Raw genomic sequence first — 26,156 nt, forward strand, 5'->3', positions numbered from 1 at the left:
CTTGCCTGACCCTCTGCAGGTACTTGGTGGTTGCAGCTTTTCTAGCGGCCTCTTCATGGTTCCCATTCGCCTGCGGGATCCCCAGGTACTTGTAACTGTCCTCTATGTCTGCAATGTTGCCTTCTGGTAGTTCAATCCCCTCAGTTCTGACTACCTTCCCTCTCTTTGATACCATCTGACTACACTTCTCCAGTCCGAACGACATTCCAATGTCATTGCTGTATAGCCTGGTAGTGTGGATCAGTGAATCGATGTCTCGTTCACTCTTGGCATACAGCTTGATGTCATCCATGTACAGGAGGTGGCTGACAACTGCTCCGTTCCGTAGTCGGTATCCGTAGCCAGTCTTGTTAATGATCTCACTGAGGGGGTTCAGGCCTATGCAGAACAGCAGTGGGGACAGAGCATCTCCTTGGTAGATCCCGCACTTGATGGTGACTTGTGCTATGGGCTTGGAGTTGGCCTCTAGTGTTGTACGCCACATCCCCATTGAGTTCCTGATGAAGGCTCTTAGGGTCCCATTGATCTTGTACAATTCTAGGCATTCCAGTATCCAGCTGTGGGGCATTGAGTCATAGGCCTTCTTGTAATCAATCCAGGCAGTGCACAGGTTGGTCAGTCTGGTCTTGCAGTCTCGGCTGATTGTTCTGTCTACCAGTAGCTGGTGTTTTGCGCCTCTGGTATTCTTGCCAATTCCTTTCTGTGTCCCGCTCATGTATTGACCCATGTGCCTGTTCATCTTAGCCGATATGATGCCTGACAGGAGCTTCCATGTAGTACTGAGGCAGGTTATTGGTCGGTAGTTGGAGGGGACCGGTCCCTTCTTGGGGTCCTTGGGGATCAGGACCGTCCGGCCTTCGGTTAGCCATTCCGGGTGTCTCTCGTTAACTAGCAGCTGGTTCATTTGTGCTGCCAGACGCTCGTGGAGTGCAGTCAGCTTCTTCAGCCAGTAGGCGTGAACCATGTCGGGCCCTGGTGCTGTCCAACTCTTCATACTGGAGACCCTTTCTTGGATATCTGCCACTGTGATGGTTACTGGACCCTGTTCAGGGAGGTCGCTGTGGTCTGCCCTCAGATCCTCTAGCCACTGAGCATTGCCGTTATGGGTTGCATCCTTCTCCCATATGCTCTTCCAGTATTGCTCCGTCTCCAGCCTTGGTGGTGCTGTTCTCTTATTGTTCCCTTGCCACTGAGAGTACACCTTTGCTGGTTCTGTGGAGAACAGCTGGTTTATTCTCCTGCCTTCTATCTCTCTGGTGTACCTCCTCAAGCGGCTGGCCAAGGCTGTGAGTCTTTGCTTGGCAGTTTCCAAGGCCTCAGGTATGGACAGCTTGCTGTATTTCTTAGGCACCTTATTTGTCGCACCTTTCTGCAACTCCGTTAGTTGGCTAACCTCCCTCCGTGCTACTTTGATCTTGCCCTCTAGCCTCCTTCTCCATGGAGGGTACTGCCCCTTGTCGCTGTTCAACTTGTAGCCAAGCATCTCACTGATCACTGCTGCCGTATTGTAGATGAGCTTGTTAGTGTCGGTAATCGTGGTTGTAGGTATTGTCCGTAGTGCTGCATTAACATCATCTAGCAGACCTTTTGAGGGTATTTCACGTAATCTTGGTAACCGGCTACGGGGGATCCAGGTTTCAAGCTTGGCCATGATCCTATTTTTCAGGTCAGTTCCTCTCGCACTCAACGATCCTTCTCCTATCGCACTTGGGGCTATGTACCCAATCTCGGGTGGGGGTGATGATATCGCCCCCCTGACCTGGCGTCCTGACTCCTCCTTGCCGTAGCATTTGTGTTGTACCTCGTCAATCTCTAGCTGTGAGAGCAGTCCCTTCTTTCGAATGTTGGAACACTGAGCTACTAATTGTTTCGCCGTCATTGTGGATGTTGGGTATCGAAGAATCCATAGGTCCCTCATCCTATTCATGTAGCCCCTTCCGCCGGGGTTACTTGCGTAGTAGCATTCCAACAACGCCCTGTTTTCGTCTCTTGCCCACCGATGCCTTCTTGTTCCAGTAGCCCACTTTTCGTCAGGGTGCCCTGGTTCCTCAACACCTGACGCGGACCTTGTTGATCCGGGCGACGTCCTAGCCGGCATGCCTTCATATTTATCTGTCTCGCTCATGTCTGCGGTAGGTATATATATATATATATACCCACATAGCAGACCAGTTTAGACCAGATCTGTAATCAAGTTGCTTCTGCTGGAATTTAATCAGCTCTAGTTCACTGGCACTGATAGCACAGTTTTACAGATGGTAACAAGATACAAGTTTCTACATATGAGATGAGATCTGATTGTTTGGACCACCTTTTCTAGCAAGAGATAACCTGTTTTGAGAACTAATGCTGACATTAAAGCCCCAGTAGAAAACCCATGCTTTACCAGTAAAACAAAGCTTTTTCACTGCATGGAGTTTTATAGTTTTATACATGCAGCAAACTCACTTGTTCCTCATCACTGTACCATCTGAGTCTGTATGAATCAAAATTTTAAGAATTACCTTCCAAATGATGACACGGATATAATTTCCTCAAAATGAGCTGCCAGTAATGACTTTTGTAACAGTGTGCAAAAAATCTAAAAGATACTCTGGATGATTAGAAGCATGTTATTCCCAGAGAAGAAACAGTTTTTCAATAATGTACTCTGCAATGTGTGGTTCTACATCATCTATATTTCTATCACGTTTTACAAGCTTTTTAAGTGTAAAATCTTTACATTTTTAATGTGACCAGTTTTGGGAATTGGTAACAGTCTGATAAATCACAACCAGGGCACCCCTGATACACAGAGGGGTGGAACCGGCTCTTTGTTTAAAAAGTCAGAGTCTCTCATCCTATGAGCATTACGCAGTAGACAAATGGTGCTTGGATAGAGCTGGGGAGGAGATTCACCCAGCTCTAACTGCTTTCTGGTCCTCATCCTCATCCTGCTCCCTCTGACGTGTGTTTGCCAGGGTGGCCTTGTGGTTAAACATGAATCAGTCACACCCGTTATCAGCAGCTCACCTCTAAATTTGTGCCTTTAGTAACTAACTGGGTTAAAATTCATTCATTTTTAAGGCTAGAGTAACCTGGAAGAACCCTCTGGGTGATGTTATAATAATACACCGTTTTTTACCTTTACTGTTTCACAAAGGGTCAAAAGGTGAATTTAGACTTTTCGAATGCAGGATATTTTATTAAAGCATTTTAGAGCAAAGCAAAAGCCAAATCAAATAATAATAATCACATAATCAAATCACTTGAATTATACTTATCTAATTAATGTACTCTGAACTAATGCTGGTTTCTAATCTTCCTCTTCTGATCTTGAGAAGAGAGAATTTAGAGGAGAGAATGGGCACATCCAGGCCTGAAGATGCACTTATCTCTGTTTGTGTTGATGTACTCCCATAGAAAGGGAGCCTAATACTTGGAAGTTGTATTCCAACGCGGCAGCAAAAAAGCCAATCTTGCTGTATTTTCCAACTGTGAACTCCCAGGGCCGGATCTTTGGATGATGACCTCTTACTTATGCAAAGATCTGGAGGAAGATCAACCCTGAGTGTTCATAGGAGCCACATTTTGTACTGATTTTCCCATATAGACCTCCTCCTCTCTCTCATCCCCTCCTTGATGTCCATGATCATAAGATTTTGACATCTACATCGCCCTATTTTAAATCACACCCTGTTGCTTCTCTCTCTCTCTCTCTCTCTCTCTCTCTCTCTCTCTCTCTCCTTTCACAAACATGATTTAAACTAAAGTTCAAACATTAAAATCACTTCATTACAGTGGTTACATTTTTTTTATTTTCTGTGTTGTACTCAACATGATCTGTCATTAACTCCATCACATGAATATAGTTTCCTTTATGTCTGATTCAGTTTACATGTTGTTTTACTTCCATTCATGATTTATCAATAGCCCAGTCTCAAATGAATATCATGACTCTTTATGATTCAGACATAATTTCTTTTTAACTCAGTAACATAAGAATACTTTTTCTCACTTGTTCTCTTCATGACTCTGTTTGTCAATCACAATATATTCAATATCATTTTATTTTTTTAATTATAAACGTCAAAGTCTGAGATTCTCTGAGATGAGCGTCTCCTTAGTGTGTCACTCACTCCCCCCTCCCATCCTTCTCGCAAAGAGCCGAGGTCATCTTTAGCACAAGCAAGCCACTCCATACCTAATCTCAGTGAGAGGCCTGTTATTAGAATCACTTCATTACTCTGATCTTATTCTTTATATCGGTTAAACTCATACGTGGCTATATTCTGATTAGTATAGAGTATGACATATGAGTCTGATTTATAACTATCAGCAAAATCACATGTAAATTATGATTCTGTGTTTATCAGTTGCACCATGCATCGTATGAATGATGGACTGGAGACACATTTCTTATCTTCCACATTCCTGCAGCCAGTCTCACACACACAGACGCTAATCTGCCAAAGTCGAAGGTGACTCACACCAACGCAAACAAATCCAGATATTAGGGTTATTCTCATTACTCAAGCTACATTTCTCATTCTTTATACTAATTTGATTTACACGTGATTTGACTTGAATACGAAGCACATATGGATAAACTCTGTTGAATTTAGGTTGAATTTAAAGTCAATCTCTTTGACATTTGTTTCCAACACAGTCAGGATGCTGTGTAAAATTTTAAATACAAACAAATACAAAAAAACAAAACAAAAACAAAACAGAATCTGGAAAACTATATCTTCATTTTGAATTTGATGCTGGCAGGATGTTTCAAAAACACTGGAACAGGAAAACACACCAGTGCTGGTTCTGGTTCCAGGTGGAGCATTTACCTATTAACTGAATTAATTAGCAACACTGGTGTCACATGTCTTGATTCAAGATCAATAATCCAGGTGAAATCCCAGAAGGCTGATTCAGGCAGTGTTGGGACTAACGCGTTATTAAGTAACGGGTTACAGTAACTACATTATTATTGTAGTAACGAGCACAGTAACTAGTTATTATGCCAAAATCAGGAATGCGTTAACCATTACTGGGATTTAGATAGGGTCGTTATTCGTTACTCCGTGCGGTGGCTATCGTGGAGCTTCCACAGATTCAGTAACATTAGCAAGTGGTGGAGGCCAGCAGGTGGATGAGGGAAAGGGGACGCAGGAGGAGCAGAGACCCGAGGCGGGTCGCCAGTCTGAGTGTCAGGAGAACTGAACTTCAGGTAAGAAGTTATGACCTGCAGTCTATCTGGATCAGATATAAACCAAGTTTAGGTGTAGTTTGTTTTCTTTATGCTGACTTTTTCGTACTGCGTGCTAGCTAGCATGACGGGGTTTTATACAGCCGGGTGGGTGCTATGTTACTGATGTTGAACTTTATTTTATTCATAAGGTTAGTTAGTAGAGTTGCGAACCATCCCGTAAAAAACGGAATCGTCTCGTATTCAGAGAAAATATTACGCGTTTTGTATTGAGGTGAAAAGGAACACAGTTTGTCCCGGACTTCAGCTACACAGCAAATCCAGCATGTCCAAATTAACACTGTCGGATTTGATTTCAACACTATTAAAGTGTCTATATGGGTCCACACCAGAGAGTGTTAATTTAACTCTTTTTCGAGAGTTGGTACGTTAACTCTGATTTAGTGTTAAACACCAAATCTGTCTGGAGTTGATAATTTAACACTTGGTGTTAAGAGTTTATATATTAACTCTCAAAGAGTATTTTAGTTTAACTACGTAAGAGTTATCTTCTAATTCATTCTAAAAAGCGGGAATTTTACTGTTCTGAACTTCTAGAAATTTCTTTTGGAAAAAAACATTTACTAAAAAGACGCAATGGTTTTTGAAAAACATTTATTCTGAACTGTGCAGCGGTGACGCTAATCAGAAGGCTAGTCCAATTTCCCCAGCCGTTTACTTCCGGCCTACCCGACCTTCTGAGGACCCGGCCCATGTAGACCGTGAAGGCCGGGTCCTCAGGAGGATGCAGCCCATGAAGTTGGACATGACCTTTCTCTCGGCTGAACATGGAACACACTCACACGCACATATACGCACGTACACTGACACAGACCTACACTCACCCCCTCCAAACGCCTTCGAAGCTTATGTCTTCTATGTAGTGTATAAAGATAAATAGAAGCTGTTCTGTTTTATTCACCTGACAAAAAAATTCTTGATTGTAGAGATGTAGTGAGATGTGCTGATTCAAGTGCTATGTGCTGAGGTGGGTTTTTTTTCTGTCCTCAAACTGATCTCCCTGTTGGAGCTCAGTCTGGGGGAGTTCTATTTTCTCCGTCTTTCCTCATGTTGTGCATTTTCCATTGTTATACCTCTCTGACCTGTCTTCCCCATGTGATGTTGTAATGTATGAATGGTCGGAAGGGTTGGCAAAGGTCGGCAGCCTTAACCCAACAAATTTCCCACGCGTTGGACTAATAAAGGTTATCGTTATGTTCATGGCAAGAGCAAAAAGGATGGGCGAGTTCGTGCACTGATCAGTGTATTTGGACTTATCCTCCTTTGGGATCCAGACCCCCCTCCGCTTGTCTCCACTGTTTTGCTACCTTGCCCCTCCTCCAAATCACTACTCAGTAGCTTTGGACAGTTCTTATAAACTTTGCAAGGTACTCCTCCCCATCAAATTCCTGCTCTGGTGCAGATGGGTTAATCAGGGCTTGACACAGACCAAGATTTTGCTCATATTTCCATTGCCAAGAGTCGTATTTCTTTGATCCATCTGGTAGGATTCTCTTCCACCCCCCGGTAGGTTGACTTGTAGCTTTAGTGGGATCTTCCTCTTGCAAGATGCAACTTGGGATGCCACCCCTTGCTGCCCCTGTGCCGTCTTTCCGAGCTGTCTGCTGTCTTTCCAACTGTCACCAATCTATTCTTGGTGGTCAACCTGGTGGTCACTGGTAATTCCAGAAAACAGCTGATGATACATCATCTGGTGCCCCTGGACAAATCATCAGTGATGTAACCTGGGGTCATTGGGGTTTCGGGTCTTTCAATAATCAGACCCCTTCTCCCAGGCAACCCCAGCTTTTATAAACAAATATCTTATATATCAAGATAATATGTCAAGATAAAAATATCTTGCTGGCATGAAATTATGTATTGTATATGAAATTAGTATATATTCAAAAAAAGAAAGAAGGGAAAAGAAAAAGAATCCTCATTTGTTTCAACATTTAAATTTGAAAAAGGTCCAAACTTTTTTTTTAAAATGTTGAACATTTTAGAGCAGTGTTTTTTTGTTTTTACTTGACTGACACGAGCTGTTACATGCACAAAGGAGGTTTGCAGTGAGTTTTGTTGAAATCTTTAACTTAAAAAGATTAAAGCAGTTTTATTACTGATTGCAATGTTTTGAAACAGACATTCTGCTCTACTATCTTCAACTTGAGTTTAACATACTCCAGTCTAAGGTCAGCTGATCAGTTGCTTGTGGTTGTTCCTAGAAGCAGACTAAAACACAGAGGAGACCAGGCCTTTGCGGTTACCTAAACTTTGAAACAGTCTGCCTTTTTACACTATTACCTCTGCAACACTCAACATTTTTAAAACCCATCTGAAGGCACATCTTACTCCCTAGCTTATGATTGAGTTATTTTTGATTTTGTGTCTTATCTTATTATTTTTTTCTTTTTTTCTCAGTTTGTACAGCACTTTGGTCAACCTGTGTTGTTTTTAAATTTGCTAACTTGATTTCTGCCCTATTCGATTCTTTTGTAGACTATTCTAGTCTATTCTATAGACTCATTTTGCTCCTGTTTTTCCTTTTTTTAAATTTGTGCACCTAAACGCACCGCTGTGCGCGCTCCTGCGGATTCTCTGCGCGTCCCAGTCATGTGACAACACCTCACCACGCCTGCGCAAAGAAATACAAGATGGCGGAGAGTGCGGAACTGAAGGTAAGGCGCAGCCTGAAATCATTATAAATTTACTCGGTTGCGAAGCGATCGATTGTTGGGTCACACAGTTCTTCAGGGGTTTAAGTCTCATGGGGCAGAGATCCTGTCAGATTTTGTGTTTATTGGGCAAAAACTGCCGGAACTTTATTGAACCCGCGAGCGCCAAAGCTCGCACGAGCATGTTTATGTTGATATTGAGACGCGCTGGTTTGGCTGAACTGACCGTTTTCTTCGGCACACCAGATGCTGGCAGGGCGGTATTCACTTCACAACCAGTCTCTGCCTCCTCTTTAACCCCGAAAGAGACGGTTCTTCTCCTCGCGGCAGTGGCAGTTGTCTCCGTGCCGACGCTCGGCTCGTAAATTCGGAGAATATAATGTCGGTTTGCAGGCTTTGACGTGCCGACAGCCTCCAGACTGTCAGTGTGTGTGTGGACATGACAGCGGCTGCACGCCTGTTGGTTTACGTTAGAAATAAGTCCCCTCCGGATTAATGAGCACTTATTAATAATTAGAAACTGTCGTGCGTGGTGTCCGGGCAGAGGCCGAGTGTGGCCGCGGGCGGAGTAACACTATCCCGCCTGCTCAGTAATACCAGCGACTCCTCCGTACCTGTTGATACACGCACAATAAGACGCACCGCTTCGCCTAACGGTGCTCCTGCAGCTGGTTGCCGTTATATCAGCACCAGGTGCGGCTTCCTCGCCAGGGCATCCGACGCGCACCTTATGCGCTGTATTGCCTTGGCAGCGTGGCAGAGCCCAGTTTGAACATATCTAACAGTTATTGATCAGAGTCTTGGGCTATTTTTAGATCCCTCCCCCCTCCGGTGTGTTTCCACTGCCTGTCCGGGATCTGTGGATCTATACATGCTCCTTTGTGCCAGCTGCTGCTCAGCTGCACTCACTATAATGAACAGGTTTGTAGATACATCCTCTGCCTATATTGAAAACACACGTGTGGTCTTAATATAAAGCTTTGCAGTTCATATTTCAGATATGTATGAATGTGTGTGTGCAGCTCTTTTTTTTGAGACACGTGTTTTCTCCACATTTTTATTTTCTTAAGTGCTTGCAGTAGGGCAGCAGCTGCTGTTTATTTTCATTGTCATTTAATCAGCAAATAGTTTTCTAGATCTCCCAGTGGGAAAGAGTGCGAAAGCCTAATCTAAGAAATCACCTGCAAACAGACTGTCTAAAACATAGAGACCCAGACAGTGAACTGATGATCAGCTTTTTTCTTTAGATTTGCCTTTATGATTACCTGTCAGCCCACAAACATGGCTCTAGCCCTCCTTGTGGATTTTTTTGGATTGTACTTCAAATAAAATTTGAGCTCTAGCACGATGTGATGAGCGTGTTTAGCATCATGTTTGGAACGGGGTAACAGATTTGTGCAATGCTGCACCTGCTGATATGCACGAAAAGAATGGTGAGGATTTCTTGCATTGATCGCTGCTGACTGTTCAGTAATGATGAAATGCTGATGAAACTTCACACCGAGTATTTATAGATTTGCAGCATCATACAGGAGCCATAAAAGGTGCTGAGGAGAATCTGAGAAAGTGATTTATTGGTTACAGTTTCTGGTCTTTGAAAGTGTTAAACTTACAGTGGTCATGCACTTACGATTTCCCGTGGACAGTGTCAGATCAGTGACAACTCAGCTGATCTGTGGTATTCAGAAATTCAAATAAAATTGGAAAAAGGGTTTATGCAGCAATGGCATTAAAAAAACAAAAAGAAACAACACTTTTTTTTTTTGCCCCCTACTTCTTGAACTGTATGGTTGCTTTTTGTCCTAAGTGTGTGTTTCTAGAGCTCTGCTCAAACAAGTAAGGCAGTGAACTTGTTTGAAATGCTCGACCTGAGCTCAGTATAACAGCCCAGTATGCTGTTACACTTGGTAAACCTAAAAAAAGGTGCACTTCACCTGTTAAACGAGTAGTTGCTTGCCAAACCTCCTGCGTGAAAGGAAGCGTTTGATCACTTTGAGGGGCTTTAATTGCGTCTTTCTTAGAAGATGCCGAGGTAAGAGTGAATCATTCTAGTGCAAATTTCAGAGTGCATTCCTTCCATTCCTGAAGCATTTTAATCAAATGGCTCGTGAACAAAGAGTTTTCCGAAAGATGCACTTTCTTGCTGAGCAGCGCAGATTCTGCAGTTTTGGAATTTGCTATTAATCCAAAGTATGTCCAAAAAATGAAAAACAATTTTAAAAAAAAAGTGAAGCCCCAGAGCGATTGTGGCTCAAGAGTTGGCAGTTCGTCTTGTAACCGGAAGGTTGCCGGTTCGAGCCCCGGCTCGGACAGTCTCGGTCGTTGTGTCCTTGGGCAAGACACTTCACCCGTTGCCTACTGGTGTTGGACAGAGGGGCCGATGGCTCGATATGACAGCCTCGCTTCTGTCAGTCTGTCCCAGGGCAGCTGTGGCTACAGCTGTAGCTTGCCTCCACCAGTGTGTGAATGTGAGAGTGAATGAATAGTGGAATTGTAAAGTGCTTTGGGTGCCTAAAAAAGCGCTATATAAATGCAAACCATTATTATTATTCTTAATATCACATCTCAGACCTGTGGCAACTTTTTAACAGCTGCTTTAACGCTGTAAGATTTCAGCACCCATCAAAAATGAATGCAATTAGGCAGAAATTGGGCAAAGGGAAAACAAAAACAATAATAAAGCAGGCATCTCTGCTCCTGGAGCTCCCACACAGCTCTCTGCAGAGTGTGGGCATGCATCATAGACCTGTAATTGGCCAACAAAGCCCAGAGGAGGTGCAGGTTCAGCTCCTTTTCAGGAATTACAGTTTGCTGAAAGGTTACAGAGCCAAAATCATACCCTACCCCTGCCTTAAACAAGTGACATAGACACTGAAAAACACTTTATAAGACGGGTGTGAAAATAGAGTCAGCTCACAGTTGGGGATGATTCACAGTGCACCCATGATAATTTTAACACAGCTAAAAATAAAACCAAACTAATTTTATCTTTATTTATTTATTTGTTTATTTATTTTTCTGTTTAGGCCAAGCTGCAATTCAGATTTGATGATGTTTCAAATCTTTAATTGAAAAGTGGCAAAGCACAAAACGGCTGCTTTTCTAACAGACAGGCGTCTATGTTTCATTTTCTGGATTTGAAGTTGTTGTTTTTTTAATTAAGCTTATACGCTTTTCAGCACTTTAAGGCTTCACTTAAACTCATTTTTGCAGGATAATGTGCTGTGATTTGTTTTATGTTTCATTGAGTGATTTTTAGTGTTTATGTCAGAAAGTTCCAGTCGCTCACGGGGATGTGAGCAGATCAGATGAGCTCCAGGACATCACCATTTTAATTCCAGCAGCTCCTTCACACCTGAGATTTTCTTTTTAAGTGTTATTTTAACGAATTGAGGGTCTCTTCTGTTCTTATACACCACGTTGTGGTTTTGTCACTTTGGGTGGCATCAGCTAGCTGAGATGTTGTGCACTGGGTTGGCTGGTCCTACTTCTGAGCTTTTTGTGCAAGTGTGGAACTGTCACAGTGTGTGAAAGAAGCGAACGGCATTAATGAAAAGGAAAGCGTGTTAAAATCGGCGCTCTGGCAATCTTTAAGCACAGCTCTCTGCTGTACGAGACGTACCGCTGCAGCAAATGGTTTTCCATCGTCGCAGTCGAGCAACAAATGTGAACTTTCTGATGTTTAAAATAAGAATCTGGTTGATAGCCAGTGCTCTAACAGTGTTTGTGAATATTTATTGTCTTTTATTTTTATGCCGGGGAGACAAATATTCATTATTAATGAATAACTGTCACAGTGTCTTTGAATGAGGACAAATTGAGCTGGTTCAAAAAAGAAGGGAAATAATCAGATTCTTTTATGAGGGAACTTGAAAAAGAAAGTAATTGGCTTTTTTCCTGTGGAAAAAAAATGACCAAAAAAAGAGATTAAAAGTTTTAAATTTATTTCCAAATGAGTCGCTGGTTATTTTTGCTCCTTAATGAGTTAGTGGATCGAGCTGTAACGGCAGCCACAGTTTGGACGTGTCTGCTGGATTGTTTTGAATGTCACCAAATAATGAGAAATATCTATTGCAGTGTTCCTAAATGTCAAGGTGACTTCTTCAGATGAAAACCCAGTCTCCGATACAGTGTGCTGAAGAAATGCATTTGTTTTGGGTTGCTCTAAGAAACCCCCCCAGAACTGTCATTTTTAGTTCTGCTACACACCCGTGAGCCACAGTATTACAGCTAATCTACAGATGAAGTGCATGTTATAGTTATCATGCACATGCAGCGAACATCTTCGAGTGGACGTGTAGTGTATGGGAGAAATGGGCAGGTGCAAAGACCTGAGGGCCAGCTCGTTATTGCCGTGCGATTGTTTTGGACCTGAAAGGATCCGCAGCTGACGTCTGAGTGCCAGATATCACAGCCACCTTCAGAGGTCTTGTCCAAGCCTTGGCAAAAGACCAACAGCATTAGAGGTGGGACATGCTGTTCTGGCACGTCACTGTATATTGGTTTGCACTGCTGCGCGTTACCTTCAGGAGGCCTCAGGCTGTTTATTATCATACTTTGTGTGGCGAACTGCCGCACGAATCTGCAACGCATCTACTCTCAGACGCAATCCACGCTTGTGAAAGCCTCTGATGTTGCCAGACCCCCCCCCCCCCCCCCCCCCCACACACACACACACACACTCACACACACAAAAAGGAAAAAAGAAACGTGTCCTGTTGCGTTGCATTTTGTTTCACAGGAGTCCCGATCCTCCTCGGCTTCTTTGAACTGTCTTCTCTCTTCTCAGGAGCTGCAGCAGCAGCAGCAACCTGGCAATACAAATAACTGTCTGTGCGCTGGCGGCTTATAGGTGGAGACAGTCTATTTGTAGAGCCTGTGGCTAGGTTAATCCCTAATGATACAGGCACTCTTCTCTGCTCCCTTACATCCTTTCAGCACCTGCCTATTTCTCTCATTGTCACTGTCATTATCACTGCAGCTGATTTCCAGTTTAAAGAGGAGCAGACGTAAACGTGGAAGGGGCTAAGTGTGAGTGATGACTGCTCTCGCGTGTTCGGGTATTCGCAGTTGCGTTCTTACGCCAGAAAACTTTTCATAGCATCATCCCAGATGCAAAAATGTAAAAAAGAACAAAAGCTGTGATAGGTGAAGACGCACGACAGCTCAGAGCAGATGGCGTAAATCTCACAGTGTGAAACGTGCGCCAGATGTTGCACGTCTCATCTTTTACAGAGATGTCAGAGGTGCTTTGCAGTGAACCAGCAGGAACAGACGGCTGCAGAAGGACAATTATTTTATTTATTTATTTATTTTTTTGCTGCTTCTCTGAATTCGGTGAAGTTTAGGTGTTTTTACTCCCAGATAACAAGCGTACTTTGTCGTGAGGCGCGGACTGATCGTTCAGTCCAATAAAACCTGCGTTTAAGCTCAATTATTGTCTGATATGTTGCCACCAATGAGAACACGCCGTCATGCGGTTATCGATTTTGTTTTTGTCCCCCGTTTTGTTTTCTTAATATTTTTTATTTTTTGTGCTGCTCTGCCGAGACTGAGCTTTTCATTACTCCTGTGGTGATCTGTTACATAGTCCTGTTGCCGTGGAAACATGTCACATTTGAGATGGACATGGGTAGGCAGCAGTTTGGAGCTCGATTGTGTGTTTCCAACTGGAAGAGAGACAGAGGCAGATATCGCTCTCTTTTTTTTAAAATATCTTTGAGTATTAGAGATGTTTTGGTGTGAATCAAGAGGATGAATGAATTTTGTCTCCAGCGAGAATTTATTTGTTATCCCGCTGCAGGCTTTTTGGAGTCATGTGTGCTTTTTAGACCCTCGCCTTGGAGTTAATAAATCTCTCCAGCCGCAGCTTTGTGCAACTTGTGCGCCGAGTTTGTTATGCTGTCACTTTGCAATTTGTGATTCATAATTCACCCATGATTTGCTGCAGTGTGGCACAAGTTTTTAATTCATCTGTGCCAGCGCTCAACATGGCTAGAGGCATAATGTTTGAGATTTGTTCTTGGTCTAAGGACACTGTGACCTTAAAAACAAGTTTTTTGTTTAATTAATGCATGTTTTTTTTTGTTGTTGTTGTTGTTTTTTTGGTTGTTTTGGGGCCTTTATTGCTGACATATTTCAGATATTCCAGATATTCAGAATTGATAACATTAATCTGTGGTGCCTTCCTATTAAATCCTTTCATTGCCAGAGGCGCATAACCTCCAGGCGGTAATAATTCTGGGTTTTTATAATATTCATCAGGGTTTCGCTGTCATTCTCCCAATCAATCATGGGTCTTGGTGCAGTTTGTTAGGCTCCAACACAGATTACACAAACAGTTACTGAAAGAAAAAAAACCTTCCTGAAAATTACTCCAAAGGCAACACATGGGAATTCATATTTGTAGTTGCTGTAAACGCACAATGTATGGGACTGTATTTCGATCGGTGCTTAATTACACATGACATCATGGGTGAGCGTGGCTAGATACTATTCTGCTCATGGCAGCGTAACTAAAGAGTTGTTTAACGTTTTCTTTGCAATTGTATTTTGTCCATAATTGGCCAGATAATTAGGTTTTCATGCTATATACCTGTATGCACAGTTAAGTTTTAGAAAGAGAACATTTAATATTATTGTGTCATCAGCTAGAAAGAGATCCTGCACGTTTCCCTTCATGTATGTTTATGTTTATATAATGACACCTGTGTGATCACTGGGAGAATGAAACCGACTGCAGACGATGTCTCTGAGTCCTAAACAGTCGGTTGTAGCTCAAAGCGATAAAGATTAATAATAGAAGTTAGTGCAGGGTTTAGCCTCTTGAGTGACCTTCAACCTGATTGACGGCAGCTTATGGCACAGATTCACCAAATATTCCTTATGGTTCTTTAGACAGTAGCCTGCTGCGAGTGGGGAAAAAATGCCCTTTTCCATTTTTTATTTATTTATTTATTTATTAATGAAAAGACATCTGCATTCTTTGCTTGAAGGACTGAATCAGTGAACTTGCAGTGATGATCCAGTGGATCACCTCTTACCTCTAGAATGAGGGCTGGGATTTCTGGGTTGGGATTACAGTTATTGCCCATAAAGGAATAGATTTCTGCAAATTCTCACATGCGGCACAACGATTTAATGATTTGGCCCAGTGCAGAACAGCTGTCTAGAAGCTCTGCGCTGGAAGGTAAACATACACCCAACCTGGATAGCACCTGGTGCACTCCCTCCCCCTCTCTCTACATGACTTCAGGCTCCCTGTGCTCAGAAACTCCTGCTAGAATACACAAACGGCCTCTAATGTTGAAGTGAAGTTGTAACTCTATATCAGCTGGTGTGATACGCTTACACTCTTCTTCTTCTTTACTCTAACTCTGATGTTTAATGCTAGAGACGGAGAGACGGATGCAGTTGTTGGTCGAGAAAAGCAGTTGGTACTTTGACGTTTTCCTTCGTTAGCATCTTTTCTAACTAGCTTCAGGGCAATGAGAGGATGCATGCTGAGTTGTGCGTATACTAACATTTCTGTCTCTGCTTCTCACTTTTCCATCTCACCTGAGTTGCTCAGCTGTCATTTCTAACTGCCAGGCCTAGCTTAGCAGCTCACGGTCACGTCTTGGAATCGCCAACGCATTTGTGTGTCCACTAAAGACGGTGAGAACAAAATCATGGGAACGTACTGGACAAAAGATATGCTATTCTCTCGCACAGTTATTTTTAAAACGGCAAAGCGTGCACTTTATGCAAAATGGCCCGGGGGCAACAGAGAGGGATCTCACAGCTGACGAGTAGCTAGCTGAGAGTTTAACTCGCGTCCATCGTGAAGGTGCAATGAACAGAGTGAAAGATGATTTTCTTTTTTCTAGGTGATGCACTTAGACTTAGAATAAACACCCCTTCTCTTCTGAAAGATTGAAAATGTGAGGATGTAGTGGCAGTTATTTGGTTGCCAAATGGTTATTTTGGAAAGTTCCACAAGGGAGTTCCACAGTACTTCATCATGCAGTCACCTAAAGATAGAAAAATGGCACATACTCACGGGCACTCAATGTCCGGTGCTCCTTCACTTGTCTCGCGTCGCAGTCTTGTATCATGATGGTAAAAGTGTGGCTCAGTATTACCTCAGAGGCAAAGTATTTACAGAAATTGCTTTTACAGTTTTCAGTGAGGCTGGCGGGACTGTTGCGAGCTCTGCAGCGGCTTCATTTGTCAAACAGGTTGTTACTGATGACACCACAGCCGTAATTTCAAAAACATGTTACTTAGGAATTGGGCTTTTGGGACGCCCCGTACTATCAAGTGTGAATAAGCAAATTCAATTAAACGACAGGCTGGAACAATAGGAGCGCACGTGTAGGGATTAAAGCGAGCTCAGGTTTGATGTGTGTTGTCTTTCTCATTTTGAACTGACAGCTCGTTTAAAATCATCGGTGCGATGTATCTTTTGAGATGTAAGGCCGTGGAGAAATTGAATCGGGAGGCTTCATTCGGTGCAGACGTGGCCCTTGCACCCGTTAAAGCTGCTGGGTTTCTCTGAATGAATCTCGGGATTGGACTCCCAACACTGGAGAAGCCACCGTAATAAGAAAAAGACATCTGTGCTCTTTGCCAGCAACATGTTTTCTGCACGGCCTGCTGTCTCCTGCTACCGTTTCTACTATTCCCCTTCATCTCGATGCGCGCCGACTTCTGCCAACTCCACAGGATTAAAACGGTGAACTAGAGGGCCAGAGGAAACTCCTCGTAGCTCCGCTCTTCATTTTCTCACCAGAGCAACACATCGGGACTCGGTGCTGTCGTTCTCAGCCTTACAGTGTTAGTTGCGTCCTTATTTCTTTAACACAGAAGTGAGGCCAGCAATAAAATCAACAGGCGTTTCCCTCCCGCTCAGCTGTTTGGATTGCTTTGCCGTCCCTCGGCTTTGTCAGTTTTTTCGTGCCAGCTGTCTACGTCCACCTACAGCTACAGTTTAACATGTGTGCTTTGGTTGCTACCAGCACCATGTACCTGCAACGTTCTGGCAGCAGATCACAAACGGCCTCCCATTACAACTTGTGCCATTGAGCGTGGAAGGGGACTGGTATTTAGATCCGCTATCTGCCCATGGCATGCTGGGACTAGACCTCAGTAGCCTCAGGTATGGTGGCACAGCGTTTAATGCGCTAATGATTAGAAGAGAAGTATTACTGAAGTCGGTCCAGCTGGGCGGCTTCATCTGATCCTGCTACGGGGGTAAAGGAATAGCCTCATCCATATTTTTGACCCAAATACCATCTTTTGTTTGATCCATATAGCACACAGTGGTTTTGATACTACAGAGGCAGGAGGGAGAGAAAACAAAGGGCGGAGGTATTTCAGAGTTAAAGCCTGAGTCAGAGAAGCTGGAAGGCTAAGAGGTGGGGGGATGGGAGGACAAAGAGGCGTGGAGGATGGGGAGGGAGCTGGCACTCAGTATAGAGCCCTCATGCCGAGAGTGGGAGCTTTATATAATGGCCAGGTAGTGTGCAAGTTCTCTCTCCCCCCCCCCCCCCCCCCCCCCCCAAAAAAAAAAAAAAAAAAAATCCTTCGCTCCCCACCCCACCACCACCAAATCCACCTACACAGCCTCCACACAACCACTCGCAAACACACACATCCTGCAGAAACCTTTGCAGAAACTGCTTGGCACAACATTATTAGCCTCACCATCTCCCAGTCTCCAGGGACTCCAAAGCACTGCATTACTGTTCACCTCCTCAAAACCAAGTATATTGCAGTGAATTTTTTAGCTCTGCCAGCAAACACAGAGCTCAAAGGGAAACAATTTTGGCTGCTCAAGGCTTCTAACGCCGGTCTGGTGTCGTATAAAGGCTAGAGATGAAACGGCGTACAGTGATACACGCTGAAATCATTCTTACCAAGATCTGAATGAGAAAAGCTTAAAGTGGTCAGTTTGATCATTAGCAGCTTCGGCTTAATCTGGTGGTGTCTTTTATTTTGAAAGCCACATATGAATGCAGTCTGTGTTGTGGGTGATTATATGCTGCGATAGTGAAGAAGAAGCATCTAGTTTTGGCTGCCTCCTTATTCACATGGGGCAACCACAGCAGGTCGATCCACATGTTTGATTTTTCTTTGTTCTTTTAACACCAGATGCCCTTCTTGAAGCAACCCTATAGAGATTTTTGCATCTCCTCCTGAGATCGAACCAGGGATCTTTCACTTGAGAGGCAAATGTACAAACCACTGTACTGTAGACCTCATAAATCAGTGATTGATTGTCTGCATATTCTTTGTTTTTCTCGACATTTATCGAAATTACTTCACGCACTTTTTCATTGATAATTAAGATTTGGATGTAAAAACAAGGCATTGACCCAAACTTAATATCCTTAATAGCCACTGCCCAAAAAACCCACGAAAAAAACCCAATGTGACCTAACTGGAAAGACAGAACAAAATGAGTCATCAATAAATAAATGACTCAGTTTGCTAACAGATCATGCAGATTTAGAGAAATTAACTTCAATATTAAACAACAAAGTGACAGTTTTTTTTTTTTAAAGAAAAGAGAGAGTCAGTTCCTCTTATCATACCCAACATGCAATTAGAAAAAATCACATGCTAAGACTGCCGATCACGAGTGGTACATACAACCCACCTTATGCACTTTGCTGTTTCACTGTACTGTTTCTGTTTGTTTCTATGTTCAATTTTCTTTAAATAAAAGCTGTTATCCCCAGTCAACCCTGCACGGAGAGGTTTAAGGCAGCATGAATGGGTCTGTGGCTGTCAGCTGACCTTTGGTCGTGACTCTGGGTTGAATTTTTGTCGGGCATCGCTCGTCTTCGGTGAACACGGCATCTTTGTTGGGGGATGGAAATTTCATTTGATCATATTGACATTTAAATGTTATTTAACCAAACGCACAGCAATGAGAGGGGAAGAGAGAAAGAAGGGGACGTGTGGGTGTTACAGTTTATTCTTCTCAATGATTTTATTTGGTGCTTTCATGGGGAACTCACCTGTGTGTAATGCAGAGCCTGAGGAAACCTATGAGTAGCGCTTGGGATTTTTGCTGCTTATCAAAATGTGCAAGCTTGCATCAAATGTGTCTGATTTGAATATTAATTTGGCAGATTTAAGATTTTTTCTTGTACATCAGCTCGTCTTCAGTTGGGAGGCAGTTTTTCCATAAAACATTTAATCCGAAGCTTCAAAGTGTGAAGTGATTAATGCCAATGCTGCAAGCTTCAAGTTTAACTCAGTATCAAGGTGTGGTCTGGCGACTTGAGTCTCGGTGTCGTCATGCGGGAAGGAAAATATTTATGGTGTTCTGTGTCACCTCAGGCAATGGAAAAAAAGCGAGCCTAAATTTGTCCTCCTGTGCAGGCTAAATTTGTAGCAGGCTATTTCAATCTCGCACCCAATCTTTTCTTAAGCCCAAGTGGAGTTAATCAGTGGTATCACAAATCTCTGAGTCTTTGATCAGCTCCTGGGAAATGTTGGTTTTTGAGCCGGTTGTGGCTTTTCAGCTGCTGTGTAGGTTTGGTCTAGTACACATGAGCAAAGTGTCGGTGTGTGCATGTCATATGACGGTCATGCGGCTGAAGAGTGCATTTGAGGTTTGCATCAGCATGCTGTGCATAGCTCCTGATGTTGTGTGTGTGTGTGTGTGTGAGTGTGTGTTTGAGTTCCCATGCATTATTTCTCATCACACCACATGCTAACTCTTTGTGTGCCAGTTCTGCGGTGTGCTTTTCCCGTCTTTGTGGTTGCCCTTTGCGTGTGTGCTCAATTGAACTGAAGTACTTTGCATGACAACTGAAATGAGTGTGTGTGTGTTTGTTTTCTAATTTCCTGTTTGCACCTGTTCTTACTTTCTCTTTTAGCATTGTGTGATTAAAATTAAGATAAAAGCACGCTGAGAAAAAAAAGACAATTACACGTAGACGTTTCACAGGAGGAAAACCACAGCTGCAGGTGAAAAGTTATGATGGCTGAATTACACTTTGTTCTGGTGTTGCATATGCGTGCTCATTGTTACACTGTCATGACACCTGGGACATCTGAATAGGATGAAAATGTGTAACTGTACATTTAAATGCTGAGCTTTACTGTGATGCAATTTATACCTAATGGCAGCCATAAATATGAGTGCTACAAATGTATGTAGCAGTGCCGAATGATTGAAAAATTTGGGGAAAAGTTGACTTCAGCTAGTCCCAAAGCTGGTTCTGTTTGTTTTAAATCCAAAAGAAGATTATTATAGTTCAAATAACGTGAAGAGACATTAATGAGCTTTAGGCTTTTAAGTGCCAAAAAGATATTAACATTATTTAAAATCCCTCACAGAACAAATGTTACACACTGGTCGAGACAAGCCTCGATGATGTCAACGCTTCCAGTAAGAATGGCGCGTCTCCTCTTGCATAATCATATGGAGACATTACATTGTGGATTTTTGTCATTGTGTTCTATACTTTAGTGGGCAATGGTGATTTTATTGTACTGTCCTGTAAAATAAACGCCTCCACTTTGAAATACAGCACTTCATTTAAAAAATTACTTTGATGCTTAGTTTGCATCCTTTTCAGGTCTAAATAATCCCAGATAGCTGGGCAAAATTAAAATTGCATCCTAGCTCAGGTCTCAGTAGGTGTACCTTTTTGTATAAAAGAAAACGGTGATTTTAATGAGTTTTGTGTCTTTATTCTGTTATTTCTTTGTTTTAGGGAAAGTCTGACAGCCCTGCTTGCCCACTTTTTAGCAGTCTGAAGTAAGAGCGAATCTAGAAACAGTTGAATATATTGTTTCTTTAAAAATCTTATTTATTGATTGCCAGCACTCTACTTCACCATCATGCTTCCTTCAATCGGTAGTTTTTGAGTAATCATTCTGACTCAGAACCTCTGCTTTGCTCTCACCTTGGGTAGAAAAATAAAAGCGCAGACGACAGAGCAAGACAAAAGGCAAGCGAGCTTTTATCAAGATGATGTGAAAACGCAGTTGACGTCAGTACTATCACCAAAATAGCAAATTCAAACATACGTGGAGCTGATAACTAGTACCGATTAGGAGTTTCTCAGTAACCAGAACTCACTGCCTGTCAAAGTCGGCAGTTTTCGAGGCCGGTGGCTCTCCTGACAGAACAGCCTATTTAGGGCAGCTCAGGCACTGACCACTTTCCAACACCTCATCAGACAGACCCCCGTGCTGCCTGTTTCCTTTCATAATAGCTCCGCTGCATTTACTGCAGCTCAGCAGCACCAACAGGTGTGTGAGCAAAGCGTGTACCATGTATGCTGCATGCAGGCATTAGAATATGCTATTTTCAGTTTAGAGCTGTGTTTTTAAACTGATGCTGCAGTGGAGTTAAAAAGCAGGAGGTGTTATTTCAGGTGTCCTGGATGTTAAAGTCCTGGTGGTTTTAAGTGTAAGATGACTGGCATTTGGATCTATTTCAAGGCTTGAAAGGCATGACGTTTTCATAGTTGAATCATCACTTCATAATCTGAGTAACCTTGAGTATATCTGTGGGGAGCGCTGTGTGCACATAAAGCTTGAGGGATGGTAACTACAACCTCCCAGGTGCATATTAGTGAAAAAAATGACTAAACTACTCCAAAACTGCAACAGTTAACAATGGTTACATGAAATGATTGAATAGTGCGAAGAGAAAAATCTTTTTTCAGTGTGAGTATTTGAACAAATTATTTCATGATCATTGTAAAACCATTAACTCATTTTTCTCATGTCTGCAAGATTTCAACAAATACTTTTGGAAGTCGTGAATCCAGTTGGTCGTTTTTGTGAAGTGTGTTCTGGAGGCCATGTAGAGCAATTTTGTGTGGAGGAAATTTCTTTCCTGTGAAAAGGTTTTAAAATAACCTAATATGGCAGGAAGTTGCATGATGAGGCGCTTTGAAATTGGCTTAATTCGATAAATTACTTGCTTTAAAAAATTAGGCGTATGGTTCATAAGTCATGTGCATGACCACACCTCCAACCTTGATCACCTAGAGTTCTTGAGGGACAGGCATGATGAAAAGAATCAGGAGGCAGTCTCCAGTCAGGGGCTCAATTTTAACATTTTTCACCGTAGAGGTTTAGGTGGATCGGCTCCAAAGGCAGAAGAAGATGATGATTAATGAGAAGAAATAAAATGAGTTTTATTTTACTTATTGCACCCAAAGAATGTTACTATCCATACCAAAAGGGAGAAGCTGCATCCTGAAATCTGTTACAAATATTGCAAAATAAACCCATATTCTAAAAATCACAAAAGAACAACAACATTTGAACATGTTTCCATGTCCCCAACAAAAGAGCTTAGCTGGGGTTTCAGCAGTGCAATATCAGCGTGGTGACCAGTAAATGTGAATCTGTTCAGCTAATGCGTCCATGTACCTCCAGCATGGCCACCCTCCTCCCTCCCGCCCCTCCCCGCTGTGTTTTTACTGGAGCTGTGGAGAATTTCATTCGGTTTGGAGGCTCAGCTGCTTTCTCTTCCCCATCCCCCATCATCCCTCTATCCATCATTCTCCACAGCTCTGGACACAGCAAATTATTACCCCCGCACAAACTGCTTTCCAGTCTGACAGGAATCTGCTGGGTGTCTGCAGGTATGAAAAGTCTAAAAAAGCTTTGAACGCAGTGTCCTCAGAAAGGCCTCTGATGGTATAAAAAAGTCTGCAATTAAATTAGCAAAAGTCGTGAGTATTTTCTCTCACAGGCATTGGCAGTAACGTTATTTGTAAAGTGTTTTTGTATGTGATTGCTGGCTGTCAGGAGACATTAGATAAATTAAATGTGGGACTGTGCTGCAGGAGGCGGTTAAATCCTTTTTGCAGAGTATTAGTCTGCGCATTAGATCTTTTAGAAGTGTTGCTACTAAATCAAATAAGTTCACTGGCTCATAATAGACCAGTTTAATCAAAATGAAACGAAGCATTTTTAATTTGTAAGAACATCCATTTCATGTCGCTTTAATTAAATAGCGCAGAATTTGGGACTGCAGAATGATAGAAAAATACTTAAATATGATATAATGATAAATAATTGTTACATCGCAGCTAAGAAAGCAATACAGGAATTAAATTTCATTGTGTGTAAACCCTGAAAAGGTCATGAAGTTCTTGTTCCCCCAGCCCTGAAGACCTATTGGGAGAGATGATGTCAGTGCGTTCTCTTTTTTATGTTTTAAGTCAAGCTCCGAGTGAACACTAAAGAGGTGTACGCAAAAACAAATCCTTTTAAAAGCCATTTATCGGTGCCCAATTTGCACAGCTCATCATCCACACTGAAATGATGAAACAGTGGGGTATGGCTGAATGCCATCTTGCTCCCCTTTGGTCAACAAAAACAAAACTGTACATCACAGGGAACATCAGCTCAGTTATTCTGCTGAGTCTCAGCTCATTAAACCTCCCTCCTATTCTCTGTGATCACTGGTACTGTCTCCAAAAACACAGAGACTCTCAATTTATTCTTATCTCTTTTTTTGTTGTTTTTTTCGGTTGTTAGGTTATGCGTTATATATATTTTTTTCTATTTAATGCGGGAAGCCTGGCTAGTCTGATGATTGGCATTTGATTTAACTATTCATCAGGATCCTGTCAGCCTTTTGCAATACTGGCCTCCATCTTTCAGGGCTCTCTGTAAAGCCAGTGGATATCCTGGACAAACCTTACCGTGCTTTGCTTGTCATTGGTTATGATTGTGGAAATCTAAGAAAAAAAACAAAGCAACAACAAAAAAACCTTGATTGATTGGCCAAGAGCAGTCAGATTGGAAGCAGACCACTGACAGAAAAGTCTACTTAAAATTTTGTCCTTTATTTGGCCTCGAATCCGCATGTTTATATACGTGGTTTATAGAGATTAGTTGGTCATTGGTGAGTCGGAAAGTATGCCTTCATCTGTGTGTTCTGTGATAAAAGAGGTTGAAAGGAGGTGTAGATCTAATTGAACTCTTTGTCCAGTTGTTTTCTCAAGTCCTGGGAACAGATCTCACGCTGGTCTGTGAGACCTGTTGCTCAGCACGCCTCTGTTCTGCACCTGAAAAATAAATCTGCGAGCTGAACCTTGATGTTTCAGTGTTTGTTCTCTGCCAGTGGAGTTAAACAGGCAGATTAATTTTCGCATGGTTCCATCTGTTCTTAAAATTCGTGGAATCTTCGACCGTGTTGACTTTTGGTGGAAAAGCAACATTTTTGAGGCTCCTTTGCTGACTGTGACGTTGTTTCTTCTGTAGGTAAAACAATAGATAGACAGCTCTAATGAAGGCAAAGAAGTGTGTGGAGACCAAGCAGTGAGGATCATGTTCACAATGTTTTCACTGGCAGAACCTCTTAATGTCCTCTGGAGCTGCAGACTTTGAATTTAAGTAAGGGACTCCATGGCACTGAGGTCAGGATTCTAAGACTTTAATCATAACAGATACTGGTGGCTGTACCTTAGGAGGTAGAGCGGGTCATCTACTTATCAGAAAGTTGGAGGTTCTGCAGTGTGCATGGCTAAGTCTTCTTGGGCAACATACTAAACCCCAAGTTGGTCTCCAGTGCCTTTATCAGAGTATGAACACGTGAATGTTGGATGGCACTCAGCTGTAGAAAGAAGTGCTTGTATGAACAGGGTGAATGAAGTGAGTGCTTTGATTGGTCAAGTAGAAAACCACTATGTAAGAACCAGTTGATTTACCATTTATGCTTTGGATCATTGTCCATATAAAAGCTGCTCCATTATCTCTTGATAATAGCTCGTTTAGAAACTGCTGTAATCATACTAACTTAGAAATTCATTCTGTACATTTAAAGGTTTATAGTACTCGTGCACAATTGTAAGAAAAAGAGCCTGACTTTGTTTTCCTACCGTCATGCTTCACTTTGCATCAGTCCAGTTTGGTTTGATTTTTGCACATGAACCGACAGATCCAGGGAGGCTCAAGTCAGATGTATCCAAAAGCTGCAAATTTAATCTTAGCTGCCTTCTGTGGGTTCTTCAGTGGTTTGCACCATGTCTCTATTGATTCTCTTTGAAAGATTATGAGTTGAATTGTACGAGTGATGGTCAGTGTAGGGCTGTGTGATATGACTAAAATCTCATATCCCGATATAAGACATCTATTGTCCCGATAACGATATAAATCACAAAAATGTTATATTTTCTGTAAATTCTGTGAATCTCTTGCAGCTCAACTTGAGTGAAGTGTTTCCAGCTCGGCGTCGTGTACCTGGAGTCGAGTGTTTTAACCGACGCATAAAACGATATATTTTTAGACATAAGTTGTAACGGACGCCGTTTTCTTTGTGAGTATTTATTACGCAGCGTGCTGCGGGGAAAAGCCTGTTCTAACGTTTGAGTCTAAGGTTTATTTTTTAGGACCTGACGGCTCTTTTTTTTTTTTTGCTTCTGATCCGTAAATACGCTGCATACTCTTTCACTTTTTCACAGTTTATTTTGAAAAGTCTCAACAGGATCTTGAGCTTTATTGTGAAAGGTTTATGTGGAACATAAACAAGCGGACACGCGATGGTTTTACCGTCGTTGTTGCTAACGACAACGCATAAAAACAATCGCTAGTGTGGTTATATTAAATATAAGAGAAAGAGAGAACTTTAAGAAATTAATATAGCCACTACAGTGACCATCAAAACGATGAAAAAATATTGCCGCGAACAGTTTATTTTGTGACATCACAAAACAAACGATAGCGTAAAATGAAACGATAGATGTTTTTATATCATCATCCGATATATATTGTTATATCGAACAGCCCTAGGTCAGCGGACTCTGAAAAGATTTTTAATGCTGTTTCTTGCTAACTCACCTGAAGGAATTTCATCATCCTAGGTTATTGTGAGATTCAGTTTTAACACCATGTTTTGAGCAGACAGATTTAGAGGCTTTTCTGTTTGATTTTTATTGTATTGTTTGTTTATATAAGCAAGAGGTTGTTGCAATAACAACACACCACAGTACGCTAAACCTGAGTTCATCTGCAAGGTCCATCCATAAATAGATATTAAAATACATAAAACCCAGCAACATGAGTTGGTCACAATAAATACATAGACTAAAATCACAAAGCAGTACAAGGTTGACTGGTTAACAACCTCCTGGCGACCTCCTTGTGTTTCCCAACCATTTGGCAAGTGGTTGCATGAGGTTGCTGGCTATTGCTAACCAAAAGTCCCAAAGAGGGGGCTGGACCACAGCCCTCTATGAGATTTGCTTCAGTCACCAGCAGACTGCCACAGTCGTCTGTGGCTTGCT

General features: G+C 42.3%; 1 protein-coding gene across 2 annotated transcripts in view; it reads left to right on the plus strand.

The window, feature by feature from the left end:
• The first annotated feature begins 5,121 nt into the window (after window positions 1-5,121).
• Window positions 5,122-26,156, plus strand: part of LOC146719007 (E3 SUMO-protein ligase PIAS1-like) — a 71,385-nt gene continuing 50,350 nt past the window's right edge. For both annotated transcript variants that reach the window (XM_085458649.1, XM_085458657.1), the window contains exons 1-2: window positions 5,122-5,206; window positions 7,836-7,902. In XM_085458649.1, coding sequence (XP_085314775.1) covers window positions 7,879-7,902 — 24 coding nt within the window. In that variant the 5' untranslated portion in view covers window positions 5,122-5,206; window positions 7,836-7,878. The remainder of the gene's footprint in view (window positions 5,207-7,835; window positions 7,903-26,156) is intronic.

The sequence above is a fragment of the Copadichromis virginalis genome, linkage group LG1 (genome assembly GCF_057382275.1).
Source record: "Copadichromis virginalis isolate Kocher_CV1m ecotype Utaka linkage group LG1, C_Virginalis_male_GT1.1, whole genome shotgun sequence".
Classification (NCBI taxonomy): Eukaryota; Metazoa; Chordata; class Actinopteri; order Cichliformes; family Cichlidae; genus Copadichromis; species Copadichromis virginalis.